The sequence below is a fragment of the Mytilus californianus genome, unplaced genomic scaffold (assembly GCF_021869535.1).
Source record: "Mytilus californianus isolate M0D057914Y unplaced genomic scaffold, xbMytCali1.0.p SCAF_8, whole genome shotgun sequence".
NCBI lineage: Eukaryota > Metazoa > Mollusca > Bivalvia > Mytilida > Mytilidae > Mytilus > Mytilus californianus.
The window spans coordinates 87,597,879-87,622,588 of record NW_026262734.1 but is presented as its reverse complement, the minus strand read 5'-3'; the positions used below and the strand labels follow the sequence as shown (position 1 = coordinate 87,622,588).

General features: G+C 32.5%; 1 protein-coding gene across 1 annotated transcript in view; it reads left to right on the top strand.

The window, feature by feature from the left end:
- LOC127713073 (uncharacterized) overlaps positions 1–24,710 on the top strand; it is a 31,619-nt gene that overhangs the window by 5,146 nt on the left and 1,763 nt on the right. Inside the window, exons 4-16 of the mRNA XM_052219670.1 lie at positions 1,392–1,572; positions 5,767–5,871; positions 7,279–7,399; positions 8,110–8,237; positions 9,880–10,150; positions 12,496–12,668; positions 13,453–13,728; positions 14,232–14,461; positions 18,192–18,372; positions 19,064–19,168; positions 21,561–21,681; positions 22,611–22,738; positions 24,072–24,342. Of these exons, the coding sequence (XP_052075630.1) occupies positions 1,392–1,572; positions 5,767–5,871; positions 7,279–7,399; positions 8,110–8,237; positions 9,880–10,150; positions 12,496–12,668; positions 13,453–13,728; positions 14,232–14,461; positions 18,192–18,372; positions 19,064–19,168; positions 21,561–21,681; positions 22,611–22,738; positions 24,072–24,342 (2,291 nt within the window). The remainder of the gene's footprint in view (positions 1–1,391; positions 1,573–5,766; positions 5,872–7,278; positions 7,400–8,109; positions 8,238–9,879; positions 10,151–12,495; positions 12,669–13,452; positions 13,729–14,231; positions 14,462–18,191; positions 18,373–19,063; positions 19,169–21,560; positions 21,682–22,610; positions 22,739–24,071; positions 24,343–24,710) is intronic.

The window sequence follows — 24,710 nt, the reverse complement described above, 5'->3', positions numbered from 1 at the left end:
TAAGGGAAGAATAATAAAAGTAACATGTTATATCGGTAAGAAATGTTAAACAATTAAAGAAAAACAATATGCTCGAACAAAATTCCATCCATTTGCAATAACTTTAAACACAGGTAAATGAAAATAATTTTGTTGTTAGGTATACCTGTACAGTACCAATAGAGAAAGGAAATATTTTTACAAAATAAATAATTTTGAATACAAAATTAATAAACTAAGGGAAGAATAATAAAAGTAACATGTTATATCGGTAAGAAAATGTTAAACAATTAAAGAAAAGCAATATGCTCGAACAAAAATACCATCCATTTGCAATAACTTTAAACACAGGTAAATGAAAATAATTTTGTTGTCAGGTATACGTGTACAGTACCAATAGAGAAAGAAAATATTATTACAAAATAAATAATTTTGATGTTCATAGTACGAAGTGAAAATTTATAAGAAGATGTGGTATGAGTGCCAATGAGACAACTTTCCATCCAAGTAAAAATTTTATAAAGATATAAACATGTGAAAGCTCTCTCACAGGCAAACAACCCATAATTAAAAAATATAAGGGCATACACCACAAGCACGGGGACACATTCTACTGCATCCACACAGCACGAGCAACAAACCCTGCAGTAAATAGATAAATAATTTTGATGTTCATAGTACGAAGTGAAAATTTATAACTTGTTAATTGGTTCTCGCCCTTAACATGCCTGATGCATTTGCCACTGATCGTTTAGCAAACAACAATCAATCAATCACCAATAATTCAATGCAATATGGGTTTATGAAAGGACGATTTAAAAGAATTGCGTTTTTCTTTCTAACTGACTTGGTTATGCCCCTTCGATTTTGACGCAAAGAAGTGATGTGTTTCAGAGTGAACAATGTACCTGATGAATTGATTCTAAAAAACGCACGGAAACTAAAACATTTTTTTTCTCACTTTTATGAGATTTTTACCACTTTTCGATGGTCTCGTGGAAGTATGCTCGCCTCGAGTTAAAAAGGTCATAGCTTCAAACCCAATCTGTGTCAACTCAAAGACTTCAAAATAATTAGTTTCTACCTCTCGTCTAAGCAAGAGGCATATAAGAGTAGGATGAAAGACCAGTCGGCTCGTAGTCAGAATAATGTGTCCGGTTAGAATAGGGTGCCCTGTTCTTCTGGAATGAACATTTTTTGTAACTCGTTACCCAGTAAACTACAAATTCTGCTCAGCGTTTCGGTCTAGAACAGAACAGAGTTTATATTCATATCATATAATCAGGTTCTTATTCTGAATATACCGTTTAATTTGCCACTGAACGTTTAACAGCTATTCCTCCATCTGTGAGATAAAAAAAAAAATCTCTTTACATTTCCCTTTTTCAACATAACTTGTATTTTATTTTTAGGCTATCATACCTTACCATGGACCTAAAAATCCAACTGTAAGAGAAAATGCCTATGTGTTCCTGTTATTCGAACAAAAAAATCGAATTGTTTTAACCAACGAATGGAATCAAAAACTGAGGCAGACAATGGTAACTGCGGCCTATAACACTACAGACGCATTTCAGGAGCTTGATCTAACAGGTATGCACTATGGTTTTTTTTTGTTTTCGTTCCTTTCTCTGCCTACTCTGTGTCATAGGGATTGTAAAGGGACCCTTTAAACATATAGTTACTGTCGAAATTCTTAAGATCACAATTGTTTCTATTTTTAGTATCGGGCTACATGTATATATGATAAAAGTGTAGACGTAAGTAAAGAGGTACAGACCTTTTAAAATTCAAACTGACCACACGCACGATATACGCACGGACGATACACGCACGGTGAATGTACAACGTAATGCAAATTTCTCATGAGCTTGTGTCAACGTGAGCTTAAAATAGGAACTTTAATGTAACATATTGAAATTTCAATGTCTAAGACTATATTGCTGTGTGTTTGTTTTTTTCTACATTGAATAGAGGTAAAGGGGAGGGTTGAGATCTCACAAAACATGTTTAACCCAGCCATATGTTTGCGCCTGTCCCAAGTCAGGAGCCTCTGGACTTTGTTAGTCTTGTATGATTTTTAATTTTAGTTCATGTATATGGTTTGGAGTTTAGTATGACGTCCAGTTTCACTGAACTAGTACACATTTTTGTTTAGGGACCAGCTGAAGCGCGCCTCCAGGTTCGGGATTTTCTCGCCGTGTTAACGACCCATTGGTGGCCTTCAGCTGTTTTCCGTTCATTGGTTGGGTTGTTGTCTCTTTGACACATTCCCTATTTCTATTCTCAATTTTATAATAAAATATTTTGTATGCTTTTTTTCCCAGCGAACATTTATTTATACTTTTGTATACATTCGATTCTAGCTTTTTGTGGTATTTATTTTCAAAACCCCCCTCTTCCAAAAATTGATTGTCCCTTTACAACAAAAATACTGCATAATTAAGGGTAATTTATTCGTTATTTATAATGTCATTTGCCAAAAAGAAGTTATTGTTATTAATAGTAATATCACAACTATTTCATAACCTCTTTTTACAAACAATCTTACGAGTAAAATTGTTTGTAAAAAGTAAAATCACAAAAATACTGAGGAAAATAAAAAAAAGGAAAGTCCCTAATCAAATGGCAAATTCAAAAGCTCAAACACATCAAACGAATGGATAACAACAGTCATATTCCTGACTTGGTACAGGCATTTTCTTATGTAGAAAATGGTGGATGGAACCTGGTTTTAAAGTTAGCTAAACCTCTCACTTGTATGACAGTCGCATCAAATTCCAACATATTGACAACGATGCGTGAACAAAACAAACAAATACAATAGGTAAAAATGTCAAAAATAGGGATACAGCAGTCAACATTGTGTTATCATCTTAATCACTATAAAAACAATCAAATGTAACAGAAAAGCACAAAAAGGGATACATCAAATTTAAATCAAATGTGTAATGCATGAACACATCAGTAAAACTACAATAAATTATAGTCGTAAGATTTTTTTCTGAAACGTAGCCCAGACTCATTGGTCAAATTATAAATAGGGTTTTTGTCGAGCCTGTGACTTTTGTCGCAGAAAGCTCGACATAGGGATAGTGATCCGGCGGCTGCGGCGGCGGCGTTAACTAACTTCTTAAAAGCTTTATATTTTAGAAGGTGGAAGACCTGGATGCTTCATACTTTGTACATGTATACAGATGCCTTATGTTACGAAGTTTCCGTCTGTCACATTTCCATTGTCCTTGACCTCATTTTCATGGTTCAGTGACTACTTGAAAAAAAGTTAACATTTTTGTAATGTTAATTTCTCTCTTATTATGAGTAATAGGGTAACTATATTTGGTATGTGCGTACTTTGCAAGGTCCTCATGCCCGTCAGACAGTTTTCACTTGACCTCGACCTCATTTAATGGATCAGTGAACACGGTTAAGTTTTGGTGGTCAAGTCGATATCTCAGATATTATAAGCAATAGGTCTTCTATATTCAGTGTATGGATGGATTGTAAGGTGTACATGTCCATCTAGCAGGTGCCATCTGACCTTGACCTCATTTTCATGGTTCAGTGGATATAGTTAAGTTTTGTGTGTTTGGTATGTTTTTCTTATACTGTATGCAATATGTCTACTATATTTGGTGTATTGAATGATTGTAAGGTGTACATGTCCAACTGGCAGTGTCATCTGACCTTGACCTCATTTTCATGGTTCAGTGGTCAAAGTTAATTTTTTGAGGTTTGGTCTTTTTTTCTAATACTATATGCAATAGGTCAACTATATTTGGTGTCTGGAAACATTTTATGAGGAACATGTCAGTCTCACAGGTTTTATTTGACCTTGACCTCATTTTCACGGTTCATTGCTCAGTATTAAGTTTTTGTGTTTTGGTCTGTTTTTCTTAAACTATAACGGTAAGTAATAGGTTAACTATATTTTGTAAGGAAGGATTGTAAGCTGTACACGTCTGCCTGGCATGGTTCATTTGACCTTGACCCCATTTTCATGGTTCGTTGGTCAATGTTTATTTTTTTTTTGGTTAAGTCTTTTTCTTAGAAACTATAAGCATGATAAGCAATAGGTCAACTATATTTAGTGTATTGAATGATTGTAAGGTGTACATGTATTTCTCGTTAGGTTTATATGACCTTGACTTAATTTCTTTGATCATATTAAGTTTATGTGATAGTTGTAGTAAAGCTTTATATTTAGGACTATCAACATAATATCAATTGTTAGTTAAAAAGGCGAGACATTTCAGCGTGTGCACTCTTGTTTTTCTATTTCACATTTCATTCAATATTATTATTATTTTTTTTTTTTTTTTTTTTTTTTTTTAGTAAATCATACTTTGTTATGAATTACAATTTATAACTAAAATCAGCAAAGACCCATCGAAACAACATCTGATACAAAAATTTAACAATACTTTTAGATATTTGGATGATATATTGGCTATCAATAATGACAACTTCAGTATGTATACTTAAGAAATTTATCCTGTTGAACTTACTTTAAATAAAGCTAATACTAACAATGACCACTGTCCTTTGCTCGATCTTGATATCTATATCATTAACGGGAAGCTTAATACAAAAATTTATGATAAAAGAGATGATTTTTCATTTCCTATCGTTAATTATCCATTTTTAGATGGTGACGTTCCCTTGTCACCTTCTTATGGTGTTTATATATCTCAACTTGTACGATTCGCTCGTGTATGTAACAACGTATTAGATTTTAGCGAGAGAAATTTATATATAACTGAAAAATTAATACACCAGGGTTTTCGATATCATAAACTAGTCAAAACATTTACTAAATTTTATCCTCGGTATAAGGACATCATTCGTAAATATAACTCAACATGCAGACATCTTATACGTTCGGGTATTTCACATCCAATCTTTTATGGTAACATTCTTTACAAAGCACAAAAATGCCAGTATTCACCTCAAAAGCTAATAAAACCTTTAAACAGACTTATTAAGAAGGGATATAGTTACGATACTGTTGTCAGGTCATTAAAGATTGCATATTTTGGCTTTAATATTGATTCACTTATAGGGTCTTTGCATCGGAATTAAACATATTTATTCTAAAACCAGTTGTTGGCATGACACGGGTTGTGTTCTTCTCATATATTTTATGAAGGTATAATACTAAACCTCTAACAGGAGGGATTGTGCCTGATATTCATATGATGACGACATAATCTTTCAATCAGTTTAATTGAGGTCTGGAGCTGGCATGTCAGTAACTGCTAGTAGTCTGTTGTTATTTATGTATTATTGTCATTTTGTTTATTTTCTTTTGTTTCCTATTCTGACATCGGACTCGGACTTCTCTTAAACTGAGTTTTACTGTGCGTACTGTTGTACGTTTGTTTTTTCTACATTGGCTAGAGGTATAGGGGGAGGGTTGAGATCTCAAAAAACATGTTTAACCCCGCTGCATTTTTGCGCCTGTCCCAAGTCAGGAGCCTCTGGCCTTTGTTAGTCTTGTATCATTTTTAATTTTAGTTTCTTGTGTATAATTTGGAGTTTAGTATGACGTCCATTATCACTGAACTAGTATACATATTTGTTTAGGGGCCAGCTGAAGGACGCCTCCGGTTGCGGGAGTATCTCGCTGCATTGAAGACCCATTGGTGGCCTTCGGCTGTTGTCTGCTCTATGGTCGGGTTGTTGTCTCTTTGACACATTCCCCGTTTCCATTCTCAATTTTATTTATTGACAATTTTGACATTTGTTAGTTGAATACATCATACAATATTATGTTTATTACTACAGGACCTATAGCGATGAATTGGTTAACAGCTGTAAAAGATCCCTATTCTGTCCAGTATTTTGTCAACGTCGGTCTCATTAACAACTGTCCTAACATGGTAACTGAAGGTAAGTGCATATTTGTAAAAATAAAATTAAATAAATAGCATGTATGTAAAAATTAAATTAAATAAATAACACTATCAATTTTATTTATTGGAAGCGCTTTCTGGGTTTACTTTCATCAGGAAATTGACAAGTCCCAGCCTCATATACATGCACAACGGTAAATAATTTTAAGTAAGTAGGTATAGATACACATGATAATTAAGTTTACACACTCTCATTTTAGTCATACAAATCTAATTGGTGGTATTCAATTTACTCCGTTCCCACAATTAAATTGCATTTTGTGATCAGTACTCGTTTGCTAAATTACCAATTCTGTAAAAAGTGATTATAGGGTTTTATTTAATCCCCTTTTTTTTAAATGCAGCTATTTGACAATTATATATAAATATTTGTATGAATATATGTATGAAAATGTGTATAAATGAAATGACTTAGTTTTTGACAAGGCATCCAACCCTAAATGACGCCATAATGGCGCGCATAATTGACGAACTTTTCCACTGGAAGACATTTGGTCGGGTTGTTGTATCATTGACACATTCCACATTTCCATTCTCAATTTTATTTTATAACTGGAAAGTGGTCTATCATCCTGTTTTTGTTTGTTTGTATTATACATATGAAGTGTAGCTTTTTGTTTATTTCTTATTAGTATATTTAGTATAATCTACTATGCATTATCAACCTAACATGTCGCCTTTGAAAACCGGTAAATTAAAAAAATTTAGCTAATTCCTTGACAATAATTTATCTTTTCAATAACATTGTGGTCAGGGAATCCCTTCTATTTTCAAATGAGTTTACCGTCGAATCGAATGAGTTTCGATCCTCAAGCCTGATAATAACGCACGATGATCAGGAAAAAATCGGACATTGATGGTTCCTTGATGATTTCAGATAATCTGTAGGGATTAAAATAGGAATATCAGCACACTTCCTTCCTTTATTTTAATCAGCTAAAGAACTGATAAATGCTCGCTTAACGTCTAGCAGCAAAAATTACATGGATATTCAGGACCATTAATTGTCAATGAAATATTTATACGTTTTTTTACAAGATCAAAAAGTAGAACTAAAGGTAGCTGGAATGTTCGACGATGTTAGTGGAATTTTCTTAAATTTCTGGAACAATGTACAGTATTAAAACTGAGTGTCAGGGTCCTTCCTTTTTCGTTAAAATTTATTGAAATTAACGAAATTACAGTTACATTATCAGGTTTATATTGGGGAACCTAACTTTTCCTTATTGTTTAAACATTACCCAAAAGAATTGGTCTAAATTCAATGAGAGAATGGCGATGACGTCACTATCACATTTCAAAATTATGTCTATGAGCTGTTATACAAAACAGCCAATCAAAAGAAGTGTTCCACCCAAAATTAAATTTTTCCATAATGTTTCAGCTTTGAAAAAGAAGAAAATAAGTTTTATACCAGATGATGTTGACTTGTCCATGTCATTAGACATCAATCTTCACACGACAGCTTTAAATTTTGATTCATGTTGCACAAGTTATAGATATCAGTAAGTATATATATCAAGGGCCAAGCAGAGAATCCTTTTTTCCAATATGTAACGTTATAGTCAAATAAATCATCATGGCGTTCAATAACGTTTAAAAGATTACTTGTATACCATGTTCAACCAGCTTTTCGTCTGAAGTAAAGAATGACCTCAAAGACTGTCAACTTGTTTCAATATGATTCGTGTGTATTTATATTTCCTAATTGGTGTCAGAAAAGTGGCGGTTTCTGTTGAAATATTTAACAGACGCTTATCAGAGGAGGTTAAATGCTTTGTTTTTGTTGATGAATCCTCCAGATCATTTATTCTAGATATAACAAATTACCTTTAATCGTATTGTTATGATGTATACGTAGTTACAATGACGTTTATCCCATAGTCTTTTATTTGCTCAGCATGACGATTCAAACATGTCATGTACAGGGCAAAATGACAAAAGAAAGTTGTATAAAGACAGATAATCAAATGTACAAACAATTGAAAATCATATTTAATCTGAATACGATTTCTTATAGGTAAATTGTAAAGAAATTTATAGAATTTATTTTAAAAAAAAACAACATTGAAATTCCTCCTAAATAAAATACCAGGTAAAATGAGCGTCTTTGCAAAGTTGTCTGACAATTTTCAAAGTTATGCATGTCAAATATTACTTATATCTTTATATCATTTGTTTATTACTGTCAACCTATTGTGAAAATATAATTTAGAGAACATACAGCAAAACTGAATCCTATTGGAGATGGCTATATCAGTCCAGCTCACGCCAGAAGTGAGGCAACGTTAACTATGACTCTTCTGAGAGAGGGCTTACTCTTCATACCATCAGGAAAAACAGGTACTATTGTAATGGAATTTGATGCGACTGTCATACAAGTGAGAGGTTTAGCTAGCTATAAAACCAGGTTCAATCCACGATTTTTCTACATAAGAAAATGCCTGTACCAAGTCAGGAATATTACAGTTGTTATCCATTCGTTTCATGTGTTTGAGCTTTTGATTTTGCCATTTGATTAGGGACTTTCCGTTTTGAATTTTCCTCGGAGTTCAGTATTTTTGCGATTTTACTTTTTCATTATTTCAAAGTGAATTATGTATTATGACATTTGTCGTTCTTGTAACTACATTGTTTTTTCTAGCCTAATTAGAATACTGTGAACCAACTTATTTTCGCGGATACTTAATTTCGTGTTAAGTCCTTCCTAGCCCATTTCGAAGCGATTTATTTTTGCGATTTGCAAATTTACTAGATGTTGTTAAAAAGAGATATAAGTTCTACATGTTTGCCACGATTTAAAGTCGCGAAAATAAATCGCTCGCAAAAAGTAGTTTGTTTACAGTACTTTGAATATCTAACACCGTTACAATAACAGGTTTGTGTACAATCTAACAAAACGTAAAATCTCAAAAGTACTGAACTCCGAGGAAAATTCAAAACGGAAAGTCCCTAATCAAATGGCAAAATCAAAATCTCAAACACATCAAACGAATGGATAACAACTGTCATATTCCTGGCTAGGTACAGGCATTTTCCTATATATATGTAAAAAATGGTGGATTGAACCTTGTTTTATAGCTAGCTAAACCTCTCACTTGTATGACAATCGCAACAAATTCCTTATAGTGTATTACAACCTTTTCCCGATTTTGGTGGTCGATAAAAAAAAAGATCACCATAGTGCGAATGTACTACACGCCTCTTGTTTCACACCTTTAAAAAACCTCGTCGTCAATATAACGTGACTTGTAAAAATTTGATAATGTACCTATTGTTAAGTTACATCAACAGTTTCCGTGGATTAGTAATACCAGTAGTAATGCATAATATTTAACACAACTGGACAAATCGGAAAGTCTCTTAACTTTAAAAGTAAAATTATAACGAACTGTAAGGTCTTTTTTAAAGGGACATAATGAATCAAGAGCAAACACTTGTAAAAGTAAACATTGAAACAACCCAATCTTAATTTCAATACCATTTAATAATTTTGTTAACATACATATGTACATAACACAAATACAGGACTTCGTACAACCACCTTAACCACAAACGAGGAGATGGGTTGTATGTCAATGAGATAGCAACCTAATAATAAACAAAAAAGCCATATGACATCTTAATGGTAGCATACAGTCTTCCAAACAGTCAGATATACACACTTATATAATACACGTATACAACGAATCTTTACTGTGTACACTGTCAGTGTAATGGCATATGTGCAAATGTGTTAGATTCGAAAAAAGACCAAACAAAATAGAGGGAAAAGGTACCAAGAGTGAAATCGAAAACCATAATCGAATAAAAAATAACGACATCAGGGCAACAAAGACAAACGATAAACAGAAAAACAACAAGTCACATAGTATTTCGAATACTACTATATATTTAGCAACAGGGGCGTAAATAAAATAGATCATACTTTATTTTAAGATATATTCAAACAGAAAACAACTAAACAGTTATAAATATGTTTCAGATGTACGTTATACTTTACTATGTGTCGACATATCTGTTCCATACCCAGCAGCTGGAACTCCTGATCTACCTCTTCTGCATATGCTCGTTACTAATATCAACGGAAGTGACATTGCATCTGGAGACATAATCCGATCGTACCTAGGTCCAGCACCCCCTGATTATGTAAACCACACCTACATCTTTTTGTTGTATACACAGACTTCAATGCTAAACACAATTGAAACTCAATCCTATCTAACACAAGGGTGTTCTGCTGGAATAGATGGTCGGTAAGAATTATTTTCTAAACTAAAGAGAATAGATAATATGAAGTTATAGTACATGCATCATTATGAGCCGTAAATACTTTATATGGGTTCACTAGCAAGGTCACAGTAAACGTATATAGAGGAAACAAATCAGGAAAAAACCCTACTTGCTGTCCAACTATCATACATGCTGTGGTGAAATATAAACATTTATTGTTTAGCAAACAAGATTTTTAGCAAGCCACAATTTGATCCTATACATACATTAACGTTGTTTTACGGCGGCGTCGTTATATTTTAATGATATTTAAATTTGTGATTAGGTCAGTTTATGGGGAGACACTAGTCATAGGTCAACTGAATTTGAAATTTAGTTGTATTAGTATTGGAACATCTCTTTTTCATAGGGATTACTTGGCCCGCCCTTCAGTCATAGTTTTTTTTATAATTGCTGAGTGTACCTGGTAAGGGGAACGATAACTTTATTGACATACAGGAGTCTAGCACTAGCATATCTCATTTTCCGTCGAGATAATATCCTTTAGTTATTGTTCATTGACTTTTGATGTCTTCATTTTAAAGTTTGAGTATCATAGTCATTTAAATGGAACCACTTATGATAGGTAAAAAAGTAATGGTTTACTTTGCAGTTGTATAAACATTGATATGCACGTATCTCATTACGAGGGAGAGTATTTGGCCCTGCATATTCAGTCATAGTTCATTGACTTTGAATATGATGTATATGATACATGACCAAAAAATGAAAAATTTCCTGCGTTCGAAGCGCTTTTCTGCATTTACCTTCACCAGGAACGCTCAAAGCCGAATATTTGAAAGCAAAGGACGTTTAAGTACCGAAACAGTTGAAGAGCTTTATGACAAAACAATACAAAAACAAAAATATAGCCAAATCCATCCAATGTCAACTTTGCCTGAGGGAGTTGAAAGCTTAGTTTCTTTATAATTCACTAATTTATAAACGGGCAATTTTAGAAAATTTAAAAAAGAAGATGTGGTATGATTGCAAATGTGACAACTGTTTACAAGAGACCAAATGACACAGAAATTTACAACTATAGGTCCCCGTACGACCTTCAAAAATGAGCAAAGCCGAAACCGCATAAGGTTTGTTATAAATCATGTCAGTACCGAACTACTGACTACTGAGCTGATGGTATCCTCAAGTGTTGCCATGTCTATAGAAACATTTGCATTTTACGAACAAAACTACCTACAGGAGAGATATATCTATGTGAAAAAAATCTTAATCAATTACGTTTTATTATTTCACCTTACACATTAAAACAGTTATGTTTTTTATGTTATTATATTGATCTCTCGTGCCGGGCGGGTGTAAAAGCATGAATCACTTTATATTTTCCGTTAGACATATAAAACATCTTTGTCTTCCTTGAAATTAAATTCGATTTGCAAGCTGAAATGGATTAATTAAGTAACGACTTGAATCGATGCAATGGCAGACCGAATTTTTCTCTGACTTATGTGTCCATATTTCACCCTTCCCATATTTTATTTTCCTCATTTTTACCTTTTTTTTTTTTTTTTTTTTTAACACGGAGTTTTAAAAGAAACAATAAAATAAATATAAAAAATCCAAATTATAAAAAGGAAATATGAAATTTTAAAAATAAACAGTAAGAGACAGATAATTCGGTGTAGATGCAATGGGTAACGGTGATACTATATATTTATCTCTGACTTGTTGTACGTGGTTTACAACTTCTATACGGGTTATGTTTTTCTCAAATATTTTATGATGGTATAATACTAAACCCCTAACGAGAGGGATTGTATTTGATATTCATATGATGAAGACATAATCTTTCAATCATTTTAATTGAGGTCTGGAGCTGGCATGTCAGTAACTGCTAGTAGTCCTTTGTTAATTTATGTATCATTGTCATTTTGTTTAGTTTCTTTTGTAACCTATTCTGACATCGGACTCGGACTTCCTTTGAACTGAGTTTTACTGTGCGTATTGTTGTGTGTTTGTTTTTTCTACATTGGCTAGAGGTATAGGGGGAGGGTTGAGATCTCAAAAACATGTTTAACCACGCCGCATTTTTGCGCCTGTTCCAAGTCAGGAGCCTCTGGCCTTTGTTAGTCTTGTAAGTTTTTTAATTTTAGTTTCTTGTTTATATTTCGGAGTTTAGTATGACGTCCATTATCACTGAACTAGTATACATGTTTGTTTAGGGGCCAACTTAAGCACTGCTCTTTGGTCGGGTTGTTGTCTCTTTGACACATTCCCCATTTCCATTTTCAATTTTATTCTGCATTTATTAGGAAAATAGTGATAATTATATTCATACGTTCAATGTTTATCCGTATTGCATTTTCAGGTGTTTATTCAACGTAACACGCTTTGTTGATGGTGCCAAATTGAATCTTGTTGGTTCCACGTGGTTTCAAGCAACAACTGATGAATACATCCGGTATACGTATGTTAACAGAGGACAGGATCCTGATAGTGTATGCAACAATATAAATGGTTACGCTAATCCATGTCCCGTTGGTATGCAGTTATTATCAAGTCTAATGTATTTTCAATTCTTATATTACTGACCGCATTTTAATGAAAAATAAAAAATTAAAAAAACACAACGTGTCCTATCAAATTCAATAACTATCTGTCCTTGAATTTGAAAGGAATTTTCTTATAAAAAAAATAAATACACTTAACGACACTTTTTATATGTAGACGAAACGCGCTTCTGGTGTATTAAATTATAATCCTGGTACCTTTTGATAACTATTTTTGATAGTATAATCTTTTAATTCAATAACTAACTGTCCTTGATTTAAAAAAAAATTAAATACACTTAACGACACTTAAGTTTTTGATAGAAATTTCAAGTTTCAGATGTTTCTGTTGTATATTGAATGATACATGGTAAAATAAAAGAAAACCCGATCTCAAGATGTCGCGTGTTCGGCGGAGTATTATAGTCTTTGACTGAACCCACGACCTTGGAGCGGTTGGATATATATGATGTCAAAATTTAAATCGTATCAACCTAGCCGTTTAAGGAAACAAAATTGGTCAAAAATAAAAAAAATAAATCATCACCAGAAATATATACCGTTATCATTTACTTTAGAATAAGAATTGACACGGATTTTTTTTCACGTGTAACAGCACTGGTTGGTTAAATAGGAAAAAATGTTCCTCGGACTCCTAAAATATATTTACAAAATTGTGTACAAAGTTTCTCTAACACATTGGCATCTGTATACAGATGCATTATTATTGTTTGCCTTTGTGAATTTATATACAATCTTCTATTGTTTATCTTCAGCATTATCGAATGACTGCTCACCTGCTAATATAAAGAACGGTCTTCAGTTTTGTTTGGATGGTATATGGAACAAGGCTAACGACAAGAATGCATTCTGGTTTGGCAATAATTGGCAGAGTATTTGTGGATTAAATCCATTTGCCGCACCTTTCTGTACCGTCATAAAACAGCCGTATACACCACACAGTCTACTTAACACAATGTATGGATTAAACTGGAATTTGACTGTGAATCCACTGAAGCAATACCTATATATAACGTATCAAACACCGACAGGTAGGTAGTAAATTTTTATTGTACTGAACACTTTATTTCATTGGAATAATAACAGTTCGGTTCCAATTCCCGAAACACCATGAAACGTTCACATAATTAAAAACAACATACAAACAAAATACAAATGGAAAAAAGGAAGGTTCCAACGTTCGCATGATTTGAAAAAAAGAAATGCAAAATCGAAAAAGAGGGGGGGGGTGCTTCCTATGAACCCCTGGAACACCCCCTGGATCCAACAATGAATAATGTCATGTATCACATCTTTGTAAGAGAGATTTTCACATTCATACACCGGAAGCTATACTGCTCAAACAATTGACAATTTAATTCTTCATTTATAAAAATTGATTGCACGACTTGGAAAACATTTGCATTAAATCATGATTTTTATCAAATAAGCAAAAACACCTTTGGGCAATTGAGCATGTAGTTTGATATAACTTAAGTTAACAGTAAGTTTAATGCCATTTACATGTTAAGTAAAAAAAAATGTAACATTTCAGGGTCATACCCAAGCTGTGGAAATACATACAAGGTGACAGAATCAAAGACGTTCGAACTACAACCTTTACTATCCAAAAACACTCGCCCATGGGATGTACAGACTTTTCCAACAATAACTTGGACGGCTTTACCGAATAAATTGTATACATTGTTCATTTTTGACGCTGGCGCCTATATAAATCATGGAGTTTTTATCAATATAAATCAAAATGATATACAAAATGCGGAGGTAATTATTTTTTATTATATATATATGGTGTATTTTTATACATTTAAAACCACTAATTATAATTGTGAACGAGAACTAAAATGTCAACAGTAAAATGAATATATAGACAGTATATACTAGTATATATATATTTCTAAAATACATGTAGACATTAAGAGATCTCAACATTAGCTTCAACAACGACCGACTAGCGTCAAAACATTTAAGCAAACCCCATCTGGTCCTAAAGTTATGAGTAGTGTCAACAGAGACAATATTAAACGACGATATAACACTAGCACACAACATCAACTGCAGCGCACAAATATCAAGGAACAACATTTGATAACGTTCCTGATAAAGTAAGCATGATCAAGTTTTCCGATTCGGCAATCCCTTTTTTTATCTAAGAAAAACATCGTCTTGTACCATTCCTCAACTTAAATTTACAAAGAGACTTTTGACACTAAGCATAACGCATTATACACATTAACAAATATACCTATATATTATACAATATGTTTAGCTGCGAATTATCTTCCCGAGTCGAATGAAAGGATGTAAATGAATTCAACAGAGACTTACATGTATCTAAGTGTATATGCGACATATCATGAAACCAATTAATCTCCCCGAGTGGAAACAAAAGTTGCAAAAAAATGTTTCTAAAGATGTCTCAAAGATCCTCCATCAACATTAAAATCTCCAAATCGCAAAAACACTATAACAAAATGTTACCTCCAACGTTCTGCTATATTTGGTTACTGGAAAATATAAAAAGAGGATGTGATATGATTGCCAATGAGACAACTTTCCGCATCGTCAGCTATAAAAGGCCTCTTAATGACAAACGAAAAACAATTCAAACGAGAAAACTAACAGCCTAATTTATGTACAAATTAATGAACGAAAAACAAATATGTTACACAGCAACAAACGACAACCACTGAATTACAGGCTCCTGACTTGTGACAGACACATAGAGAATGTGGCGGGGTTAAACTCGTTTGAATGCGCCAACCCTCCCCTAACCTGGGACAGTGGTATAACAGTACAACAACAACATAAGAACAAACTTTAAACATCAGTTGAAAAAGGCTTAACTCATCAGATGGATACAAATAGAAATACATCTAACAAAAACACAGAGTGGTCGTGGACGGGTACTTATACATCCCATAACAAAAAGACACTAAGTACAGATCTGAGAGTACTCGCAGTTACTGACAGCTGGTTCAAAGCCAATAACAACTCATAAAAAAAATCATGCATCTAAGACTTAAATATCAATCAGTACACATCCAACATTAAGTCTTATTCTAAACAGAGAAAAAAAATTGTAACAGATCGACTACTCAAATTCAACTTGAAATCAACTATTGTACAAAATAATAATAGATATTTACAAAAAGTTTGCTGTAAATGTTTAGTATAAAAATAAAGTCTTCTTTTTCTAAAGGTCATATATTGTATACACATTGTGCATTTCATTTATAGGAACAAATTTAAACGTCAAACACAAAAGGCCTATAGAATTTTCTCTATTTCTGTGGGCATTTAAACTGGATCTGGTCAGTTTGTTACATTTGATAAACCATAGACGTTCGAACTAAGGATTGATAAACCAAACGTTGATAAGATTTGTGTTGTGTAATTTCCCACCGCATCCATTCGTAACATTGCACGCAGCGTTTTTCTTTAAATCATGAGAAAATCAGATTCTACCACTTTGAACAATTACGTACACCGCATAGATAAATATATTACAACCAACGGGGTTGTATGTATACATAAAAAATGTCAAAGTAAGATGGTTGTGGATGGAACAGTTGTGAAATTGTTAGTTTATCATGAAATTGTAAAAATGTCAAGATTTCATTGGCAGATTTATAAACAATTATCTCATTAAGTGTATCAATAGATTGTACAAGTACAAATAAAGTACCATAAATGTTCAAATCTATTTAAACCCGGCAAATAAAGTAGCGTTGGGCGTATTCGATGGTCACTTATAAAAACTTGTGAATCAAGCATGATTAAGATGCAACTTTATTATATTAAAAGGACAAGTGGTTTGAGTCAATAAGAAAACAATAACACAAAACCGTAACACAAATAGACAGTAAGGCCTCCACGAATCCCTTAAGGATGTTGGCTCCTCTGCTTCAAAATAACAAGCCCTCTAAAAAAAACTGTTATAAATTGAAAGTAATATCATATAAATAACAAAACTAAAAAAGTAAAAAAGAAATAAAGGTCCGTGTCCTTGTTTTTCGAGATATAATCAATTGAAAATTTGGCTGGAATTGATTCTCTTTAGATTTTTCACGCATTTAACATTGGCACATGTTTTCTTCAAAAACTAAAAAAAGTAACAAGGATTTTATATGATTTTTCAAAAATGGATTTTTTTAACTATAGGTTATAAAATGATGAAATGAAAAGTAGGGGTTATAATGGGCAAAATTTTAATTGGTACTACATGAATAAAACAAGAGGATTCTGAATATCTGACTACTTGATATTAAGTAACTGAGCCTCGGGTCAAATTTATCATGTTTGTGGCAGTAGCATATAAGAAAGCAGTCCGTGAAATCTCAGGATATAAAAGCTTAGTTACCAAGTGTCTTTATTAAAATTTAAGGTAATTGGTATGACCATATATGTTGTTTGTCATATTTTGTATTTGATAGGTTGTTACAAAAATCGATATTTTTAGTTACATTATGTAAATAGCTATTTCGCTTTGTACACTTGATTATTTAACAGTAAGTTCGTCACTAAAGATTACGCATCTGAGCAGTTAAAAGTCCCTTTTTACAATCTTTGTATAAGTTTTAGTTTTTTAATGTTATTTTTTAAATTATGAATTACAAATATTAATAGTTAGAGACGTGGGGTATATATGCGGGTGTGGATTGGGTTTACAAAATAGAAATAATGAACAAAAAGTGCAGAATAGAGGGCAAACAATATAAAGAAAAGAGAAAGATAGGCAAAGACAAATAAAGAATAGAGAATAATGGGGTGTTAAAATATAAAGAAAAGAGAAAGATAGGCAAAGACAAATAAAGAATAGAGAATAATGGGGTGTTAAAATATAAAGAAAAGAGAATACTGGGCAAAATTTTAAACTTATAAAGAATAGAGAAAAACGGCTGAAAAAATACAGAATTGAAGGCCCCCCAACCTGACCGTCATATATACGTCTGTGACACAACAACCAAACGACACAAACACACACACAAATCCAAAGACACCTACATTTGCACATCAGGTCAATTTACGGACAAAATTAATAGTTCGTCACAGTAGACTTGATCGATTCATGATTTCGGATACAACACAGAAATAATCAAATGAGTATAAGTTTAAAATTAGGTGGATGATATAACAGAACTGTCAATTGTTGTTCCCTTGGATTTATACGCTAATAAGCTTTTCAAGTTTTCTAAAAGTTTGGTGCATGTACAAAGCGCACAATGTACCTAAATTATTCTAGAGACACGTGTTGTTGGCACGAAAATCAAAACATTTCTTTTTTTACCAATACCTATGAGATAAAAACTGCCTCGGATGCGGAAGGTCGTAGGCTCGAACTCCGACCGGATCAAAACAAAATGTGTTACTTATATTTGCTGCATTTCCGGTAAGCACACTCGACGTTAAACAGCTATCCATCCATCTTTGAGATAAAAAAAATCTCCATTACTTTTCCCTTTTTTAACATAACTTGTTTTTTTATTTTTAGGTTATCAAACCTTACAGCAACCCTAAAAATCCAACAATAAGAGAACAACCTTACGTGTTCTTGTTATTCGAACAAGCAGATCGAATTGTTTTAACCGACGAATGGCATCAAAAACTGAACCAGTCAATGGTAACAGAGGCCTTCAATTATACAGACGTATTTCAGGAGCTTAATCTAACAGGCATGCAACTTTCATGGTTTTTGTTCGTTCCTTTGTCTGTCTGCTCTGTGTCATCGGGACTGTTTAATGACCCTCTCAAACTAATAGATACTGTCGAAATCCCAAAGTTCACAATTGTGTATGGTTATTATATCAGGCTATATATATTAAAGGGTTTCAGCTGAAAGGTATAGATGTAAATAAAGAGATTGTAAGTTTCTCGTGAACTAGTTTCACTCGTGGGGTCAAAATAGGAAACTTAATGAAATAAATTTCAATTACCATTTCAAAGACTACAAGTAAAATATTTTGTATGCCTTTTTTACCCGCGAAAATTTCTTTACACTTTTGTACACATTTTATTTCTGATTTTTGTGTTTTTCATTTTCAAAATCCCCCTGCCCCCCCCCCCTTCCCCTTACGAAAATCAAATGGTCATCCCCTTACAACACAAACAATGCATAATAAAAGGGTCATTTATTCGTAATTTATAATGTGATGTCCCAGAAAAGAAGGTATTTTGTATATATAGTAATATCCCAACTATTTCAGGCCCTCGTTTTACAAAAAACATTACGACTAAAATTGAATGCATTGCATGAACACATCAGTATAACTACAATAAAGTTTAGTTGTAAGAATTTTTTCAAACGTAGGCCAGACTCCTCAGTCAAATAATAGATTTCATACAATATTACATTTATTGGAACAGGACCCATAGCGATGAATTGGTTACAAGCTGTTGGAGATCCCTATTCTATACAGTTTTGGGTCAATATTAATTTAATTAACAACTGTCCTAATATGGTGACTGAAGGTAAGTATACATATATGTAAAAAAAATACACTGTATAAATATATTCTCTCAAAGCTGTTTTCTGGGTTTACCTCCATCAGGCATTTGAAAAGTTCAAGTAAATTTGATGACGACAGTGTTGAAGGCCGTACGGTGACCTATAGTTGTTAACTTCTATGTCATTTGGTCTCTGGTGGAGAGATGTCTCATTTGCAATCATACAACATCATCTTTTTTATAATTAATTGTTTATATGTTGATATACATGGCATGTACCCGACGGATAGCAGATTGAGCAATATAGCATAGATGGTCGAGTAGTTTGGGGCGATGGACAAGGTGCAGGCGGTGTTGCCACGATGTCACAGAAGCATGCGTTCGAATCCCGCTGAGGGAATAACAAACATTTCCTAACGTAAATTTGAAGATCTAACATTGTTGAGCTAAATTTGAGACGAATTAAGAAATAATCTACGGCTGCCATGAATTATTTCAATTCTAATAGGACAAATTCGGTAATTTTGTTAACCGTGAAAGCCCTATACATACGATATTGTTTTGGCTGTTCCGTTTTACCCAATTTTGATAATATAAGTAATATCATATAATTCAATGATTATTTTTTTTTAATCGCATTTTTCACTTATATATTTTCTTCCAATGTAATTTTATTCGTTCTGAGGCGTACAAGAAGCTTTAAAACGCCTGGTATTTACATTTGATTTTTTGTTTACGAAAACATACTTGTGACGTCACCTTGTTTCGTTGCAATGCCAAGACAATAACATCATTTCGCGGAATTTTCGTTTTACGAAATTTTACCATGAAAAATAAATTGAAATGGACTGATTTGTTTATTTTGCTGTAGAATAGAGATAAATATATTGTATCTGAATCTTGGCCTACGTAAACTTGGGGTTTTGATGTAGAAAATTGAGAATATCTGGTAGTATAAATAAGTTGGTCGTAACGCGGAACAGCCGTTTTTGTGTATTACTGCGTTTGCGCTAAAGGTAGATATATTGTGATTATACTGGTTGACGATAATAGGACGTCATATTAGAATTATCAATATCTCTGACTTTTTCATATAAAAAGCATATACTTTACTTTTTTTTTCTCACAAAACTCAAATGAAATAACATAGTGTTTGACAAGGTTAGCAATCCTGACAATTGTCCTGTTTTTTTGTATTATACATATAAAGTACAAAAACTGTTTTTTGTTTATTTCTTGTTAGTATATTTTGTATAATCTACTATGCAACAAAATCACAGTTATATTACAATGTATACGGCTTATATAGGGTAACCTAAGCTTTCCTTATTGATTAAACTAACGATAGAGTAGGTAATATTTCAATGAGAGAATTGCTTTTCATAAATAATTTCGAAATATAGAAATTAAAATTAGGGGGTCACGGGCCGCATTTTATTGAAAAATCCAAAAAAACACAAATTGTCCTTTCACATTAAATAATAATCTGTCCTTGATTTTGAAAGGATTTCAAAAATTTTTAAATACACTTAACGACATTTATTTTTCTTATAGTTTAATCATTAAACTTCAAGTTTCGGATGTTTCTGTTGTATATTGAATGATACATGGCAAAATATTATTAAATAAAAAAATATTTATGCATCATGCATAGAAAGGATGCTCAGAAAAAGACACCCGATCTGCCTTAAACGTGCAAAGGTAACTGCCCAAAAAAAGACATATCGCATAAACAAATTCTTATCTCCGACACAAAGCCGATGCTTATTTGCACTTACTAAAAAATGTCGCGTGTTCGGCGGAGTATTATAGTCTTTGACTGAACCCACGACCTTGGAGCAGTTGAATATATATGATGTCAAAATTTGAATGGTAACAACATAACCGTTAAAGGAAACAAAATTGGTCCAAACTTAAAAAAAAAATAATCATCACCAGAAATATATACCGTTATCATTTATTTTGGTATAAGAATTGACAAGGAATTTGTTACACGTGTAACAGCAATGGTAGATAAAAAAGGGGAAAAAACGTATATCAGAACATTTATGGAATATTGATATGACTCGAAAGTTGTAATTTAGGTAGCATTTACCGTTGGAATTTCATTTGCAACGTTGAGTAGAGTCATTGTGGAAGAGTTTTGATCAAAATAAATCTCATCTTTTCTCGATAATAAGTACATATAGTAGGAAGATCTATAACATATATTATATTACCATTAAAAAAAGGAGATGTTAAGTTTATGTCAAGGAGACAGCAACCCAATTAAAACTTCCAAAGACCTCAAGAAAGATAAATGTATCCTTAAAATTCATCAAAGAAACCTTTATCACCCATGTTATGTAACATGCTGTTTTCAGTGTAATAAATTGCATTTTCTCTCTTAGATTTTAACCATTCTATAATGTTTCAGCTTTGAAAAAGAAGAATATAAGTTTTATACCAGATGATGTTGACTTGTCCATGTCATTATACATCAATCTTCACACGACAGATTTAAATTTTGAATCGTGTTGCACTAGTTATAGATATCAGTAAGTACATACATGTATATCAAAGGTCTAAGAGGACCATCCCTTTCCAATATATAACGTTACAATCAAATAAACCATCATGGCGTCCTGTAATGCTTAAAAGATGAATTTTATAATATGTTCAACTAGTACTAGTACATGTAAAAAAATACATGATAAAAATAAAAAACAACACTTTAGTAGTCATTTGAGATCTTTTCTTTCTTGAACTAATAGCTTTTTGATATTATTCTGTGTTTATATTTATTGTCACATGTTAAGATATTCTGTAATACTGAAACAATGAAATAAATCGTGTATCTCTCTTTTTTGTATCTTTTGATCTTCAGAAACGGATCGAGATAGAATAAAAAGGGAGAGAAGAAAGTTCTCCTAAAACTTGTCTGAAAATAAACTTCATCAAAGATACCATGCATTTAATTTGGAACGTCAAACGCGCGTTTCGTCTTAAGTAAGGAATGACTTCAAAGACTTAATTTTTCAATCTGATTTATTTGTATTCATATTTCCTATTTGGTATCAGAAAAGTGGTGGTTTCTGTTGAAATAATTGACAAATTTCTACGCTAATCAGAGCAGGTTAAATGCTGTATTTTTGTTGATGAAATCCTCATTTGATCTCAATATCACAAACTAGCTTTATTCCTGTTGTTTTGTTGTGGTTACATATCTGTTTACCCCGTAGTCTTTTATTTACTCAGCATTACGATTTAAACATGTCAGTCATGTACAGGACAAAAGAACACTAGAAATTTGTATGCAGACAGATAATTAAATGTACATAACAAACTAAAATAATGAACCTGTATATGATTTCTCATAGGCAAATTGTAACAAAATACACAGGATATGGTAAACAAAAAAAAACGTTACACCTCCAAAATGAAATTAGTTGAATATTCAAAATTGCCTGACATTTTATTATTTAAGGGAGCATACCGCAAAACTGAATCCCATTGGAGATGGCTATATTAGTCCAGCTCACGCGAGAAGTGAGGCATCATTAACTATGACACTTCAGAGAGAGGGCTTACTCTACATACCATCATGGAAAACGGGTACAATTTTAATTGGTTAAAATATTTTAAAAGAATTTTAATTGCTACATAACTTACAGCAAAGTGAAATATTCATCAAAATATTTGTTTACAATATCGTCGTTCAACTGCTTTTTCTATAATAATTTGATGATTATTTTTTATCTGACAACTTTCCAATAAAACGTTTGTTTTGCAAGCTAGCCAGTGTAATTTAACCTTTTTTTGACAGTTTTATTGTCTCCGATTTTTTGGAGTCGTTAAAAATTATAAAGGTCAAACTTTTTATTCGTTGAAAGATCAACATCATACAACAATATACGAGTATACTGAACGGCTCTATTTGCACACTGATAGATTAACTTGTAGTCAATACAATTTTTCTAGTAACATTTAGCCATTGTGTGATTACGTTTTATGATATGTTGTATGAATAGTATCCATTGAAGAGGGTCTGGATTGGGTGTCGTTTATTTCTGTATTCTTTAATTTTGTATGCCATTTTCTCTATTCTTTATACTTTTTGCTTATTTTTCTCTATTCTATATATTTTAGCACCACATTATTCTCTACTCTTAATTTTTTGGTCAGTTTTTCTTTATTCTTTATATTTTTTTGCCTATTATTCTCTATTATGTAAACCCCATCCACTCCCTCATTCAATAACAAGAATAAGGAATCAGACTTTACAAAACTTAACAAATAAGCTTACGAAAGCCTCATACTTAAAAGTAAAATTGTAATGAATTGTAAGGTATTTTTTAAAGTGACATAATAAATCAAGCGTAGACACTTGTAAAAGTAAACATTGATTTAACCCAACCTTTAATTTCAATACCATTCAATAATTATTTCAATTTCTGTACATTATACGAACACAGTCGTACAACGATCTTAATCCTATAAAAAAGAGAAGTTGTGTTGTATATCAATAAAATAGCGATCCAATTATAAAAAAAGCCGTATGACATCTGAACGGTAACATACAGTCTTCCAAAACAAACAGATATACACTTATCATACATGTATACGATGAATCTTTACTGTGTACACTGTCAGCGTATTGGCATATATGCACGTGTATTAGATTAAATCTAGAAAAAGAAACAAAATTAGATAGAAAGGGTAACAAGGGTGAAATAAAAAAAAAACGTAATCGAACAAAAAGAGACGACATAATGGCTTCATAGAAAAACGACAACAAGACAAAAACCATTTCACAGAGAATTCCAAAGATTACTACATCATATCATGAACATATTTAGAAACTGGTGCTTACATAACATAATTTACTGGGTTTTTTATGATTTTTTCAAGCAAAAAAAAAATTAACAGAGTCAAAATTATGTTTCAGATATTCGTTATACATTGCTATGTGTCGACATATCTGTTCCATCCCCAGCAGCTGGAACTCCTGACTTACCTCTACTGCACATGCTCGTTACTAATATCAACGGAAGTGACGTTCAATCTGGAGATATCATCCGAACATACCTAGGTCCAGCACCTCCTGATTATGTAAACCACACCTACATCTTTTTGTTATATACACAGAGTTCAATGCTCAAAGAAAACGAAACTAAATCATATTTAACACAAGGTTGTTCGTCTGGAATAGATGGTCGGTAAGAATTATTTTTAAACTCTATAGAAAAGAGAATATGAAGTTATAGTACATGCATAATAAAGAGCTGTAAATAGCTTATATGGGTTTGCTAGCAACATCACAGTATATAAAGGAAACAAGTCACGGGAAACCCGATTTGTTGTTCCGTTTATCAAACAAGCTTATAGCAAGCCAAAATTTGATTCTATTCTTACATTTACGTTAGCTTTTTGCAGCAGTGTCGTCAACAATATACAAGTTTGTGATTAGGTCAGTTTATAGAGAACCACTAGTGGTAGGTCAATTAAACATTTGGTATGCAGTTGAATTAGTATTTGAACACCTCATTTCCATAGAGATCATTTGTCCCGCACCTAGTTATAATTT